The sequence below is a fragment of the Hylobates moloch genome, unplaced genomic scaffold, assembly GCF_009828535.3.
Source record: "Hylobates moloch isolate HMO894 unplaced genomic scaffold, HMol_V3 SCAFFOLD_6, whole genome shotgun sequence".
Taxonomy (NCBI): Eukaryota; Metazoa; Chordata; class Mammalia; order Primates; family Hylobatidae; genus Hylobates; species Hylobates moloch.
Genome location: NW_026652281.1, coordinates 37619775 through 37636759, shown reverse-complemented (window position 1 = coordinate 37636759; position 16985 = coordinate 37619775). Strand labels below are relative to the sequence as shown.

The window sequence follows — 16985 nt, the reverse complement described above, 5'->3', positions numbered from 1 at the left end:
TATGGAGCTTACCCACTAAACTATTAAAATAAAATAAGCCTAATAAATAAGTTAATAGTACAGTGAGATGCCCTTTTCCCCTCTTTTTTAATTTAAATAAAATTTACAAATAATTAGCAACTTGTTCACTTTTAAGTCATACCACAAACATGGCTGAAAATGTGCACTGCTATTGAGAAATCCGGGGTACAAGTGAAAATACAAGTAAGTACAACATGTCAAGGACTAAATAACAAGCTCTCATTCTGTTAGCATCTGCCCCTTAATGATCTTAACATCCAAAGTGTTTGAGGCTTTGTGCCAAGAACTATAAAATAAATCAAGTTTTTTTTGTTCAAGAATGTATGAGTCAGACATTCAAATTAGCTAACAAGTGACTTTTGTTTCATAATAAAATAATTACATTTTAGAACTGGAAGGAACCCGAGAGAGTACACTGATCTGTGTAGAGACAGACCCTCTTTATCTCTTTCAAGTACGAGTATATTTACATTAGTAAATATACCCTTTTTATCCCTCTCAAGTACAAGTATATTTACATTAGTCACTCGACCCCAACCTTAATAGGCTGCCAAAACATTTTCATAAACGAAACGAAATGAAATGGAAATAAAACAGTAAGATAAGAGGTTATTCCATATGTTGAACTTCGGTCCTGGGCTCTAAGGTCACCACTGTTTTAATTAACGTTCACACGCTCAGAGATTGTTCCCCAAACCTACATCTTGGTAAGGCAGCTGGCTCCTGAGGAGTGAGGCATCTCGACACCCACTTCACTGGAATCAGTCTTCTTCAGCGTCCTAAGGCACTTAGCTCTAATGAACTGCCCAGACTCCCCTTTGCATTATGATGAGCTCCTCTTTAGAACCTCTACTGTCTGCTTTTGACAGCCGACCTCAAGGAATACTGACTTAAGCCAGGGGTCCCAATAACATTTAATATTTATCTTCCTTTTGTGGGAGGAATCTACACTTATCCAAGTTGCCCAAGTGAGCAGTTCCCTTCCCCCAAATAATTAGTTCTACTCCCCAGAGTGTCTGTGAGTGAATCCCTCTGTTACCTTTGAAATGTCCGATTATAGTTTTCATCTGTAAATATGTCAATATGTATCCAAAAGATGAGGATCTTTAAAAACGTAATCATAATGCTACTATCACATGTAAAAATTAAATATAATTCCTTAATATCATCAGCTATCCAATGTTTAAATTTTTCCATTCTCATGTTTTTGTACATTTTTACATAATCACATGTTTAAATCGTTTCCATCTCCAAGGCGTCGAACTCCCCTCCATTCTCCTGGACGTCGCGCTTCCCTCTTTGTTTCCCGCCCTTGCGGTTCCGTCGGAACCTAAGGAGCTTCCTTCCACCGCAAAAGAGCTGGAGAACAATGTTAGGCAACGTGCTGGAGACCTTGGCCTTCGGAACTGAAGTCACGCCTCCCATGTGAGCTCTGGAGGGAGAACTTTATGTGTTGCACTGAGGGCAGTCTCCGGAAACGCGATTCGCAGCGGGCGCCGGAAGCGGTCTTGTGTCTGCGGCTCTGGCAGAGGACTGTTCCACTAGACACGCTGAAGGGACTGGGTACGTGTTTTCCTTCAGGACCAGAGCTGAGAGGAGCCGGGATCGCGGCGGCAATGGAACGGGCCTCAGAAAGGCGCACGGCCAGCGCGCTTTTTGCGGGGTTCCGGGCCTTGGGACTTTTCAGCAATGACATTCCACACGTGGTGCGGTTCAGCGCGCTCAAGCGCCGGTTTTATGTAACAACCTGCGTGGGCAAGAGTTTCCACACCTATGACGTGAGTGACTTCTTTTGTTGGCTTCCCAGAAAAACCACCCTCCTTGGCCCCTAACTCTCTCCTGGAGCAGTCCGGTTCTCCCCATCTACCACGGGCTTCCCTTCTTTAACCCCTCCCTGTCCTATTAATATTTCGCCATCCGGTCACGTCCACGTGCTGATTTAGCACTTGCAGTCCTCCTGGGGCGTGTTTCAGAGGCAGCCTGGCCAAGGGGAAAATGCTAGAGAACATCTCAGTTGTATGGCAGTAATATTCAGTGAATATTTATTGACCTTCCCTTGAAGGTGGAAAGATAATTAAGACAAACCTCTACCTCTTGCATTCTTAATGAGTGAGAAAAACATGCACGCTATTACGTTATTGGTGACACGAGCTGGGTTAGAAATTCACTCTAGGTAGAATACATTGGGAGAACCGGCGATGGTGAGATTAATTACCGTTAGGGAAAATATCTGATAGCAATCAGTTATTTTCAACTAACGCAAAGTGTCTGGCACTGTCACTGTAAGCCTTGCAGCCGTTTCTTTGCAAGACAGGTATTATACCGTAGCACCTTTATATAAACTATTAAAGTAAATTTCAGATAAATCACTTGTTAGTGATGATTTTTTCTCCTATAACAGCTCATCAGTCATTGTAATAGTGTCTCGTTCTTTTTTTCTTTTGCCTTCTCCAAAAGAATGCAACCTCTGTGAGAACAGGAACCTTGATGAGGAGGATGATAATAGTGTTAATTAAGTACTTTCTTTTCTGGAAAACACGTAGAGTTGTCTCTCTTGGAGGATTGTGAATATCGAGTGACTTATTAGCAAAAAGAGCTGGGAGTTAGGAACTAGTTGAGTTAGTGGAAAAGGAAAGTGAGGACAGAGCTGAGGTGAAGAGCAGTTGGGTTTCTGAGAGTCTGAGTTGGTAATGGAGACAGGGTGGGTTAGAACCATATCATTAATCATGTGAAAGTATTTAGTGTTACCATTCTCTGCACTTGTTCCTTGCTTGCTAACTTTTGCTTTTGCTGGTTAATGTTTTCTTCCTTGAAATGTAATTTTTCTAAGTTTATTACTGAAACAACTCTTGAAATCTTGTCTTTGGTATAGTGTCTTTCCTGACACTGCGTTACACACAGACACAGGTGTTTTTCCCTATATTCTACTTCCAAAGAAACCCTGTGGTGAGGAGAGTAACATATTTGCACATTTTATAAAGTTAACAATTTACTTACTGTGTGTTGACGTTTAGTCATAATAAAGATGGCTTTTAAGGTCTCCTCTAGTTCTAACACTGATGATACATTCGTAACATCATGGCATGTAAATGTTCTTTACCCAGACTGTACACTGCTCAGATTAACCAATGCATTGGGCTGTGACCTCTAAAACTGAAAATACTTGGGAGTAAAAAGAAATAAAAAATGGAGCTAGTGAACCTAAGTCACTAATTGGGTCTACAAGTGCTCTATCCCATGGCTATGGCTATATATGCTGTTCCCAGTCAGACTTCCCACAGTCCTACAGATTAGTTTCTTCTGCAGGGGAAACTAGACAAGTTGTGAATAGGTGGTGGTAGTGATGGTAGTAGCTATCATGTATTGAGCAATTACTATATGACTGGCCCCATTCTGTTTTACACAAATTTACTCATTGAATCCTCATAACAGTCCCATAAAGTAAATAAATATCTGTTTTACAGATGAAGAATTTGAGGCACAGGGAGCTTATTTTTCCAGGGTCGTACTGCTGGATCAGTAGCCATGATTGGAGTCAGCAAATTACAGTCTGTAAGCCAGTCTAGCCCACTGCTTGTTTTTGTATGACCCAGGAGTTACGAATGATTTTGACATGTTTAAATGTTTGTGGGGGCAGGCTAGGGGTAGGGAGAAGGATATTTCATGACATGAAAACTATGTGAAAATCTAATTTCAGTATCTATAGATAAAAGCTTAATATACCCACGCACATTATTTATGTATTACATATGGCTGTTTTCATGCTACGGTGGGAGAAGTGAGTAGTTGCAACAGAGACCACGTGCATTGCCTTCAAAGCCTAAAATATTTAATATTTGCCCCATTATAGAAAACATTTGCCTACCCCTTCCATCACCACTCCTGGTGAAATATAGTTGAAAATATAAACTTTCCTAATAATGAAAATTAGTGTCAGTAAGTGTCTTTCTTATGAAGGACAGCGTAGCGAATATACGTACGAGGTTATATCTTAATCTTCAGGTGTTAGGTTATTGTGATTATGTTTGTTAATGAAAATTTAACCTTTTTTCTTTTTTAAACAGGTTCAGAAACTTAGCCTGGTTGCAGTAAGTAAGTATGGACTTTATTCTGAATTTATGCACATCCAAACTTTTTTTTAATTTTGACATGAATTTGAGACTTACAGAGCATATAAGGAAGCCAGTGTAACATTTATGTCTTATAAACTTACATTATCAGCAACAAAAAAGAGTGCCAGGATAGAATGATGTTTTGCTTTCAGTTGTTATGTGTCTTTATTTTCTTTAATCTGGAACTGTTCTTTAGACTTTCTTTGTGCTTCATGACATTGACACATTGACATTTTTGAAGAGTACAGGCTCATTTAGAATGTCCTTCAGTTTGAGTTTTTTTTGACGTTTCTTCAGGATTAGATTCAGGTTGTACTCCTTGGGAGGAATCACAGTGAATTGTATGAGAAGGCACATGCTGTTAGTTGGTTCTGTTCCTGGTAGTGATTGGTTAGGAGGCTCTATTTTTAAGTTAGTGTTTTGTCATTTGTAATAAATAAGTATCTTTTGGTAGTATGCACTGGGACTATGTAAATACCTTAGTACTCTTCAAAGTTATTACCTGCTGCTTTTAGTATTTTATGATGATACTTGCCTGAATCAGTTATTAGTATGATGGTTGCCAAATGCATGCTGATTATCCTTAATCCAAAAATTTGAAATCCAAAATGCTCCAAAGTCTGAAACTTTTTGAGAGCCAACATGATGTTAACAGGGAAATATTCGCTGGAACATTTCCGATTTCAGATTTTCAGATTAGGAGCATTCACCTGGTTATGCAAATAGTCCAAAATCCAAAAAAAATCTGAAATCTGAAACACTTCTGGTCTCAAGCATTTCAGATAAAGCATAGTCAGCCTATAGTGATTTTCTTTTGCCATCATTCGTTCTACTGTAAGGAAAAGTTTTCCCTTTTCTCACGTTTTGGTATTTCTTTCCAATGGAAGGGTTGTTTTTTTTTTTTTAAACTATCTAATAGAATAAAACATTTCTCAGGGCTGAGAGGTACTTGTTTTACCATCAAATATGGTTCTTGTGAGAGAAACAGAAGACCTACAAGGACTGTAATGTGTATGTCTATTAACCTTATATTTTAATAATGGATTAGAAGGCAGAAGAAAGGCATTGGAACTTGAGTTGAATACAAAAGCGAATGATAAACTTAGAAAACAGGATTATGCAAACAAATCCTAATATGGAATTTGCAGCGTCTAAAGTACAACAATCCTGTGTCTACTAACCCTCCTGCCCCAAAAGAGAAAATGAAAAGGTCAGTGTGACCAGGATACTGAGAGAAGAATCATATGTCACATGAGAAATGCTAAAGATTGATAGGCATATTTCCCTTGGAGAAGACTGTAGAAACAATATTGTCTTTAAATGTTTTAGGAATAGACATATAGAATACCATATGTAATATTTTTGGATTGGTCCAAAGGGTAGAGTTAGAGATTTAGATTTTGAGTTACTTTTAAAATTTTTCTGGAGTTATTAGTGAACTTGATATTCCAGAAGATACTCACATGGGTCAGGCGTGGTGGCTCACGCCTGTAATCCCAGCACTTTGGAAGGCCGAGGTGGGCATATCACCTGAGGTCAGGAGTTCAAGACCAGCCTGTCTAACATGGCGAAACCCCGTCTCTTCTAAAAATACAAAAATTAGCTGGGTGTGGTGGTGCACTCCTATAATCCCAGCTACTTGGAAGGCTGAGGCAGGAGAATCAGTTGAACCTGGGAGGCGGATGTTGCAGTGTGCCAGGATTGCATCACTGCACTCCAGCCTGGGTGACACAGCAAGACTCCATCTCTCAAAAAAAAGAAAAAAAAAAAGATGTTCACATGAAGACTGGATGACTGTCAGAGCTTTGTGTTTCAAATGACAGTTTTTTCCAAATAACCTCAAAAAGCTTCTTTTCATTTCTCTAGGATTATGTTTTTATTTCTGCAAATCCTAGACATTCTCTTAGGGAAGGACAAGGTGATTTCCTATCCTTAGTTTGATAGTTACTATTAGATATCTAAAATATTTTAGTTAAAATTTTATACTCTGATTCTCAACTTTGATCTTTATTTATATATATTTTTAAATTATAGCCATGAAAAATGTTATATGTATACTTGAGGTTTCTCTTTAACATCTTAAAAATCCCTGTTTCTTTCATTTTGTATTTTCTGCTAGGTAATTCTGTTCCACAGGATATCTGCTGTATGGCAGCTGATGGCAGATTAGTCTTCGCTGCTTATGGAAATGTTTTCTCTGCATTTGCCCGTAATAAAGAGGTTGGTATCGCTAAACTACTTGTTTGTCAGTCAGTAGTTGTTTGCCATGATAGTGGAGGGAACTTTAATTTTGTCATTCTTTACCCAGCACACTCTGGAACTATACAGTATTCTTTTTTTTTCTAATGTATATTCAGTTTTCTGGAGGAAGATAAATTTTCAGAAAAGGCTTACTTAAAACTGGTGCTTTACTTCAGTTTCTTTGCCAGAGATGAATATCAGAATTACTTGGGGACCTTCTTCAAAATTTTTTATGCCCAGTCAGTTCCCATCTCAGGAGTTTTCTATTTTGTATATTGAGATAGGACGTAATGTGTATTATTAAGTGTAGTTTTAAAATACTTCCCTGGAAAATTCATATTTGCACCACCACTTTATGTGGATTGGTTATTTATTATGTATAACTTAACTTCTAACTCTTTTTCTAAAAACCAGATGCTTGTTCCCGATTTAGAGAAAGCTAGATTCTATGTTTTCTCTACTGCTAAGGAAAGATCTTTTCTGGTCTAAATCTACCAGTTGGTTTCTGAATTTGTCCTAGAACAACTAGCTTGAGAAATGACCTGGCCTTAATGGTCTAGAATGAAAAGAAATGTAGGAGTGGGGATATAAAGATAGCCAAATGATAGTATCACTGTACTTGTCAGGGACTTGGAGTGAGGTGGTTCCCACAGTCTTTCATCATCACTACCTGTGGCAGAGGAAGGTAACTTATCTGTAGAGTTCTTTAATGGAAGGTGTTCAGATTTTTAGAATTGGAAAATGTTCATTTTTATATTGTTGTTTATAGTTTTCCCAGGGAGATAAATGTGATTTACATGAGGAGACTTTATCCTATATGTATATCCTATATGTGGTTCAGATGCGAAGACTTTAATAAAGGACCTTTATGCACAGGTGTGGTCAGGGTTAGGGGAACAAAATAGGGGTGGGGAGGCATCAGGCACTGTCAGCTGTAGGAAGTTGTTACCACCCCTAAGGCCAGTGGCCAAGGAGAAGAAACAGTGTTACTGGAATCTAGTGAGAACTGAAACCAGGGAGAAGGGGCTATACATGGAGGGATCAGCTACCGTAAGGATCTCTGTCAAAGCAGAAAGGTATGGGGAAGAAGACCCTATATCCCCCTTTCCCATCTCATCTGAAAGCCAGTTGGTGATGGAGTCTGTAGAGATCAACCTTCTAGAATATACCATCTTGCTAGGATATATGTAGTTGCACTGATTGAATTGGGTGAGGGAACTAGGTGTGTGTGCATGCCTCCTCTAACCCAAGATGGAAGGCTGAGCCTCAAAGGTCTCATTTCTTTGTTCTTAATGGACAGTTTACTTCCTTATTGTTGAACTGGCTGAGGGAGCAGATGAACATGCCTGGTCCCTTAATATTTATGTGTTCATCTTAGCCTTGAATAATCAAAAGTTGGGGTACATTTCTTAACAGAAGCATCTCAGGATTAGCATGTTTTTGGGATAATGTGAATAATATGACATGATGACTGAGTAATAATATGAAATTCTTTTAAACTTTGATGTTGTAGATAGTACATACCTTTAAGGGTCATAAGGCAGAAATCCATCTCTTACAACCCTTTGGAGACCACATTATCTCTGTTGATACTGACAGCATTCTTATTATTTGGCACATATATTCAGAAGGTAAGAGTTAACTCATTTATTTGCTTTACCTTAGGGTAGTATGTGTTTAATTAAAATTTAAAATCTATGTAAACATCTATTGCAGAGATTTTGCCTGTAAATAGTAAGAAATTAAAAAAACTAAAAATCTTTAACATGTATAAGAAAAAAAGTTCTAAGTAAGAAAGAGATAAATAACTTTAGCAAGTTAACTACTTATAAACTGTTTAATGTGCTTACCTCAGCTAATGTATTTTCCATTGCAGTTTCCAACTTTAATGATTTGTTATATTGTTTTCCCTGTGGAGTGAATATTGATGTATTTTCATACCTGAGTAATTCTTGGTTTGTATTTTCACCTTTTAGTAAAGGAGACTGGATAGTAAACTTGATCTTGTAATCTGAAGGAAAATATACATCCATTTCCTAGGGATATGAGTCAGTTTCTGTCAACTGTGATAGCTTAGATAGTGGCTATGTTTATGGGATTATGTATCTTTAACCATGAAGAATTTATCTCTAGAATATCTACACCTTTCCTCAACAAAATACTGGGTTCATCGTGAATTGAATCTTTTAAGTTCTTTAATCTGGTTACATTTTTAGCTTATATTACCTCTTGGTTATTTCATTGTTCAATACAGTTTGTTTGTTTTAGTAAATATCCTGAAGATTGCATTTCTGGGAATTATTCCAGCTTCTTATTTCAGATTAGTAACCCTTTTCTTGTTTTGTTATTGCTCAAGTAGAGGGAGGGAACAGAATTCCAAAAGTATTCCCTGTGCAGATAGAAGTTAAAAGGGCTTTTATTAGGTTACAGGATCTGGTTCTTACATTCCAGCAGACTCTCTTGATGCTGATGGACCAGCTTTTTTGTTGCTGTTATAGCAGCACATTGAACCAGTATCTTCAGGGAGCCATTTGTAGTGACTGACGAATAAAGGCAAGGATCTCTTAAAATAGCATTCAAAGTAAAGTTTATATAATTTTCACCTATACCTATGCATCCTAAACTGTGGTACCCATACACCTGGGATTGTACAGCAGTGTGCCAGATAGTATGTGAACCTGAAGATTAGATGAAATGTACCTTCTTTGATACACAAATTTACTGGAAAATATAGTGAAACATTGTTTTAATCATAGAGGAACTGTAAAGTGAAAAGCAGAATTCAAACATAAAAATTTTGAATGTAACCGAAGATTTCAGAGAATTTTTTTATCTTGGAGCAAGTGACCACTGGCTGTGCCACCCCCCACTCCACAGAGTTATACATTTTTTTTTTCTCCTTTATTAGAGATTTTTTTGTGGAAATGTGTGAAAAGTCCTCTTATTTCACTGAGGTGCGCCTTTTATTTTTGACATTTTTTGAGTGGCCAATCAAACTTTCCAGATAATTGGCTCTTCATTCCCTGAAAGAGCTAAGTATAAGCACTTCATCTGGAATATTCACTCCTGTCTGTTGATCAAATTACAGAAACATTAATGCTAATCCTTAGGATCTTTTTTTTTTAAACTTTATTATCCTTTTCTGTAAAGTAATTCAAAAGTGAATGAAGCTTTTAATAGTATTTTTATTAGAAGTTGTAGAAAATTTTTGACAGTCTAAATTAAATTACATTTACAAGTTGCCCCTCATTTATTTTATTTCTCAAGGAATGTTTATAGATTAGTATCTAAGTCTGTGGTTTATTTTAGCATATAAATCTTTGATATGATAGACTTAATTTAACTGATCAATATATGGTTATATAAAACATTTTCAACCATTTTATAAAAAATAATGATAACTTTCACTTTTGTAGAAGAATACCTGCAGTTGACTTTTGATAAATCAGTATTTAAAATTTCTGCAATTTTGCATCCAAGTACCTACTTGAATAAAATACTTCTGGGCAGTGAACAAGGAAGCCTGCAGTTGTGGAATGTAAAATCCAAGTAAGTATTTTAGTTAGAAAATAATATAGTTGTCACCTTATCCTCATCTACTACTTCCTAATGCATAGTCAAGTCTCATTTCTCCCTGCCCTTGTATATTTATTTGGAGGGTTGTCTGTAAATACAGTTGGTCCCTTGTATCAGAGGAGTCATTTAACCTCGGATCAAAAATATTCAAGGAAAAATAAATAATAATACAACAATAAAAGATCACATTTTAAAATAGTACAGTATAACAGCTATTTACATAGTATTTACATTATATTAGGTTTTATAAGTAAGCTAGAGATTATTTAAAGTATATGCATAAATGTGTGAAGGTTATATGCAAATACCACACCATTTTATGTAAGGGACTTGAGCATCTGTGAATTTTGATATCAGCAGAGAGGTTGGGGAAGTCCTGGAACCAATCCCCCACAGATACTGAGATATAACTATTTGTTTGCTTTTGGAGTTGTTGCTGGTGGCATCACATATGTGAAAGCTGGCATGTGATCCTGACACATGTTAGCTTCATAAATGCTCGCTGAAAAGTATGTACTAATGACCTAATAACTGTAAAGAATTGCTATAGAGAAGGCTCTAATAAAGATCTATGAGATCCATCAGAAAATAATAATTACGGGATTATTACTAGGGAGCTTCTGATTTTCCATACATGAAGATTTTCTATACACAAAGAAGGTAAAAGATGGAAAGGCAAATCAATAATTTAGTGCTAGCATTTAGAAATGATTTTTAGGGTTAAAAGTATTTCCATCATCTCCCATAGATATGCAAATATCTGTAATATTGATGTAGCTGGAGGGCTGGATACAAGATTTTGAATACTTCTATCCATTATTTAAACATTTATCAGTAGAAAAAGGTGGCAGCTCACACTTCTTTGTATAGCATTTTAAAAAGCAAACAAAAATATTTGACCATCCAAATTGTTTTTTTCCAAAGTCCTTACAAATTCAAAAGGGAAAATAAGATTATTAAAGGTTTAATGTTTTAAATCAATGTTTTCATTACAATTTAACAAATACCATTGACTGCCTACTTTGTGCTAGGTTCAGGGATAGTGACTGAAATACTGTCTTTGCCCATTTACAGAATTTAATACATGATTTAATATTTTAATGATAATTGTAATGATTTCAGATACCTCTGTTTGCTCCATGGATGTATTATTTATCATTCATGGCTTGCTTCTGAAATTGAGAGCAGCATTACTGTTGTCATATAACAGTCATATAACATGCAAATAATATTGTTATTAAAATATAAGTTATTCCCTTTCATGATGATGTTTCGATAAAGATACTGCAGTCCTAAATTTTTTTTTACTGTAGCCTGTAATATAACATGGTTTTTACTCATGTATTTTTTTTCCACTTAGGACATTTAATTTCTTAATGAGGTGGCATAGCATAGTAGTTAGTTTGAGATCTAGAATTTGTCTGGACAATATTACTAACCTTGTGACATTAGCTTAATTATCAGAATAGTGTGTGGAAGAGTAAGAACTTAATAAATATCACCTATTATTATGTCGCTTTTTAATGCGTAGCTGATATTGTTTTCCTCCAAAAAAAAAAAAAACACAGCTTTCAACTATTTTTCTTCTTGTAGCAAACTTCTATATACATTTCCAGGATGGAAAGTTGGAGTGACAGCTCTTCAGCAGGTAAGTATTTTTATGTTAAGTAAAAGAGGAACAAAGTTAATAGGAAAATCCTTTAGTTTCAGGAATCAATCATAATTTTAGACGTAAAGACAAAACAATGTATAGCTTAGTTTACCTTTAAAATTGTTAGCCTGAGGAAATAGTGTTTTGGAAATGTTAAGTTAAAACAAGTAAAAATGCCTTTGCCAATAATGCTTATTGGAGTTCTTTGTGCTTATAGTTTGACTTTAAACCTGTGGTTGCTCTGGATCCTTGTTACTAATCATTTTGCAAGTATATGTAGTCCTTTGTCTTGTGTAGACTGGAAATGAGTGTTCAGCAATGCAAGGGGTATTGTAAGTCATGTAGAGAAATTTGTCAAGATGTTGAGATTTATGGTTTGAAATAATTGGAGCCAAAATCCTAATGTTTGATTCAATGATGGACTATTTAAGAAATAACTGCTTTTGTTTGATGAATCTGCAAAATATGTATAAATAAATGAATTCATGTCTACAGTGAATCTTGTGTTTATATTGGCCACATATGTAGCCAGTATACCCTTATCTTTTTCAGTATCCATTGTCTATACTTGCCCAATTAATATGTATTCCTTATCTTCTCTTGCTGCCATCAACCTAGCTCCACTTTTGCCTATGCAGAAGACTCCATAAGTATCAGAGGATTAGGTCCCTTGAGAACAAGGGATTATATTTGTTTTAGTATCTCTAATTTCTACACAGAGTCTCATGCATAGTAGACACTTGATGATAAATTAATAAAACTTGTAGCCTGATTCCATTCTGTAATGATATTGGACATTGATCTTTGCTAAAATAGAGAAATTCATAATAGAGCCTGTATGTAAGACTTGTATTATAGACCATTATAACCATAGAATATTAGAACTGGAACAGACTAATTGTAAAACTTTTTTTGCCTTTTCACATGTTTTGTAGGTTTTTCCTAGTTTCTTGGATAAACAATTCTTCACTTCCTTTGTAATTGGTTACATGTTGCCACGCATAGCGCAAGCCTTTATGTTTTCTAAGAGTTGTCTTCTTTTTCTGTTTCCATCGAGTCCAGTGATCTGTAGTGATTTTATACATAGCTTTCTTTTTCTGTTGTGGCTGTTTTCTTTCCAAAATCTTACCAGCTAGGTTTTGGGAATGAGGATGGGATGTTGACTGACAGAATTGAAGCTGGGAAGTAATTTGGAAAAATCATTTTTGAATACTTCTATGCTGAATAAAAAAGTATGCTGGAATGGTAATACTTGCTGAGTTTTTCTGCCATCTTTTAGAAGATACTTCATTATTTCTTTTGATAACACCTAGTAAATGATGCATATCATCAGGATTATTAAAGCTATTTTGCTTAAGAAAATAAAAGTTTGAATAATTTAATTTTTAGGCACCAGCCGTGGATGTTGTTGCTGTTGGTCTTATGTCAGGTCAAGTTATCATTCACAACATTAAATTTAATGAAACATTAATGAAATTTCGTCAAGACTGGGGACCCATTACTTCAATTTCATTTCGCACAGGTAAGTTTTAACATACTTAGGCGTTAAGAACACTTAAAATTCATTACTTTAAAAGTCATTTTTTTTTTTCTCTTCTGGTAGCTTAATCTAATAGAAGTGAATGAATACTGGAGTAAAAGGCAAAGAAATATGAATAGATTATTGGTACATAGGTTTTTTCTAACTTTATGGATTAAAAGGGAAAAGAGAAGTATTCTTGTTTATTTTGGGGGATCTAGAAGTATTTTTCTTAATGTATTTTATTTTAATAACAGATGGTCATCCAGTAATGGCAGCTGGAAGCCCATGTGGCCATATTGGACTCTGGGATCTAGAAGACAAAAAATTAATCAACCAAATGAGAAATGCACACTCTACAGCAATTGCCGGACTGACATTTCTCCATAGAGAGCCACTTCTTGTCACAAATGGCGCTGACAATGCTCTCAGGGTATTATGATTGTTGTTAACATCTTCCTGGCTCATCTAACTTACGCTTTGGGTTGTTACAAGCTTGCTTTAATGTATCAGCTTTCAACCTAGAAGATGAAAGGAATATGGAATGAGATATTGGTGTAGATGAAACAAAAAGCACAGCAGGTGACATGGTTACAGTGAAGCGGGAAAGAATTACAGTTTATTTCTCCCCCAATACCCACTCCCTCCCTTGTAGCTCCAGGGTCAGTGGCTTAGCAAGCACTACTCAATGCCGGTTGATTTATGTAGGGGGTGATTTGACCACTTGCAGATCAGATGGAACATTGTACAAGAACTAACTTTTTTATTTCTTGGCAGATATGGATATTTGATGGCCCTACAGGTGAAGGCCGACTTTTGAGATTCAGAATGGGTCATAGTGCTCCTCTTACCAATATCAGATATTATGGACAGAATGGACAGCAGATTCTAAGTGCAAGTGAGCTTCTGCTTCATACTATTAGTTTATTTCAGCAAATATTGAGATGTGGGTGCCCAGTATTAGGTTTGATATTTACACATATTTAGATTCACGTATCTCTTTGAGTGACTTAGAAGTCTGGGTAAAACTAAGAGTCCTTTTTGTCTACTTGAGAAGCACTATAGATGTTATTATCTATGCTTAATGTGTCCTTCTGTTTACTAATCCTCAGAGACAGAATGGTCAGATTCTAAAAATTCTGTTAGTCTGTTGAAACTTATTAGTACGCCATTTTCATTTTATCCTTTGTTCTTACTAAATGGCATTCTATAAAAAGTTGAATATTTTAATGAAGTAGTTGCAATCTGGTTTTCCCTTTAAAGTGTCCCAAACTGTAACTTCAAGATTTTCAAATTGAATATATAAAATTTGTGATTCACATAGTCTCTTGTTTTAATGATGCTTGATTAGGGATTTTCTGTGTATATCAACAGGTCAAGATGGAACTCTTCAGTCGTTTTCCACAGTACATGAAAAATTCAATAAGAGCTTGGGACATGGTAGGTCCTCTGCAAGACAGAAAATAAGCTGGTCACGAAAGAAACATTTCAGCATTCTATGAAACAACTGGAGGAAGTTTCATCAATGCATTTTATTTTTTTCTTAGATGAACTAGATAAACATGTATGGAAGAGGTAGTAAGATTCCTAGCATCAAAGTTGCTGTAGAAGTGCTTGAGGTTCTGCTATAAGGTTACTGAAAAAAGTTAGACACCTTGGGTGGTAAAAACATACTGCTGCCACTCAAAAGATGTTCATGGCCTCACATGAGCTATCTGTAGAGTGCACAGTTTTTAAAATGGAAGGTAGCTGAGAGAAAGCATCAAAGTAAGCAGCATCCAATATTTTTGCTTTAAAGCAATCATTTATTCTCTTTCCCTTTTCATGGTTTCCAGCCTTTGAAAGATTTTGTTTATTAAACAACAAAATCTTACTCAGTTTTATTATTACTAATTTTAAGTGACTATCTTATACTATTCATGCATGTATATAAATTTGAAGATTATTTTTAACAATATTTAAAATAACTTTTCTTAGAATTAAAAAATAACAGTGGTAATAACATCTTTGTTTTGTTTCTGACTTAAATGGGAATGTCTTGAGCTTTATACTTACAAGACAATGATAGCTTTTCTTTTATATACATTTTTTATTAAGAAAGATTCATAGCTATCTATGTTTCCCTTTCCCCCAACCTCAGGATTAATAAATAAAAAGAGAGTTAAACGTAAAGGACTTCAGAATACCATGTCGGTGAGACTTCCACCCATCACAAAATTTGCAGCAGGTAAGTAACTTCATACTGTGTTTTGAGAAGTTCTCCTTTGTCATTTATTTCCTACTGTATGCTATTTCATTTTCTGTTTTAATAAATGCTTTTACAAATATTAATAAGCATTCAGAAGGTAACCCCAGGTGCATGCTGGTCTTGTTTGAAGACTAAAAATTAGTTATTTTAAATGTGAACTTCTTATCTATTAACATCAGGCTTTGCTCTTCTGTATAACAGGTATTAATAATATTTGATTTTATAGCCTTTTTATTCTGTCATATGCCTGGTATAATGAAAGTCACTAATGTAAAAAGAACTGGAACAGCAGAGTATGAGAACATAGAGCTCTGACTATTTAAGATCTAAGAATCCTGAGGTCTTAGTGTACTATGTCATTTGACCTGTGCTGCTTTCAAAGAAGTGATTTTAAGAAAAATATAGGTAATGGGTTTATTGCGTGGAATCTATCATGGGAAATTACTGTAGAGGCACCATTTCTATTCGAAAGTTATTATTATGACCACCTTTCTGTTTTCTTAGAGCTTGAGTCATGTTTCTAAAAACATTTGAATCACATTACTCGTCTGCTTAAAATTTTTTAGTGGCTTCTTACACCTTTAGAGTGGAATCTCATCTCCTTAACATGACTTTCAAGACCCTTTGTGGTGTGGTCTTGATTGCCTTGCCCTACTCCTATCCCTCCCAAGAAGATACTACACTTACTTGCTGTCCTCCATTTTGTTCATTTTTTCTTGTGCATGTTATCCCCCCAGGTAATTTCTACTTGTTCTACCACTCCATCCAGAGAGGCATTTACTTTCCCCAAATCTTCTGAGTGGTCATAAGACACTGTCATACTTCACTGTAATTTCTTCTAATTAGAATCTCTTGTTAGGTATGTCAATTAGCTTGATTTAGCCGTTCCACAATGTGTACATATCACAACGTTATGTTCTATGCCATAAACACATAAATACACACTTTTTATTTGTCTATTAAAAAATAATAACCTCTTGTTAGATTGGAAGCATATTGCTATCAGATACCACCTGTTTGTTTTACCATTGTATCCCTAGTGTCTGAAAGATTAGATGCCTAATAAGTAATAGATGAATAACAGAATGAAAAGTAATTTGATTTATGATTTTCATCACGTTTTAGAGGAAGCTCGTGAAAGTGACTGGGATGGCATCATTGCTTGCCATCAAGGTAAGCTATCTTGCTCAACCTGGAATTATCAAAAATCTACAATAGGCGCTTACTTTCTCAAGCCAAAAGAGTTGAAGAAAGATGACATAACTGCAACAGTAAGTGAGCTTGTTTATAAGAGTATCTTCTCTTTAAAACTTTGCTGTGGAGATCTTGTAATACTCAAGGTTTCTTATCATAATATTGATTGAAAAAACGTAGTTTAACATTTTAAAGCATTGCATAACCCACAAAGATTTGCTCCTGTGACTTCTAAGAGTTTTCTAGTTTTAGCCCTTATATTTAGGTTTATTCTCTTTGAATTGATTTTTGTTTATGGTATGATAAAGGGGTCCACATTCATTTTTTTGCATGTGGATATCCAGTTGTCCCAGCACTATTTGTTCAAAAGACTATTCTTTCTCCTTTGAAAGATCTTGTTTCCTCTGCTGAAAGTCATTTGAC

The 16985-nt window shown here is 35.5% G+C and overlaps 1 protein-coding gene across 2 annotated transcripts in view; it reads left to right on the top strand.

The window, feature by feature from the left end:
* Positions 1-1510: 1510 nt before the first annotated feature.
* The window catches only part of WDR36 (WD repeat domain 36), a 36537-nt gene continuing 21062 nt past the window's right edge, over positions 1511-16985 (top strand). The window contains exons 1-12 of one of the 2 annotated variants that reach the window (XM_032156689.2): positions 1511-1799; positions 4086-4113; positions 6253-6353; positions 7888-8005; positions 9791-9923; positions 11544-11598; positions 12991-13123; positions 13378-13553; positions 13898-14018; positions 14495-14560; positions 15261-15347; positions 16494-16639. In XM_032156689.2, the coding sequence (XP_032012580.2) occupies positions 1638-1799; positions 4086-4113; positions 6253-6353; positions 7888-8005; positions 9791-9923; positions 11544-11598; positions 12991-13123; positions 13378-13553; positions 13898-14018; positions 14495-14560; positions 15261-15347; positions 16494-16639 (1326 nt within the window). In that variant the 5' untranslated portion in view covers positions 1511-1637. The remainder of the gene's footprint in view (positions 1800-4085; positions 4114-6252; positions 6354-7887; positions 8006-9790; positions 9924-11543; positions 11599-12990; positions 13124-13377; positions 13554-13897; positions 14019-14494; positions 14561-15260; positions 15348-16493; positions 16640-16985) is intronic. The other variant, XM_058440628.1, reaches the window with a different exon arrangement.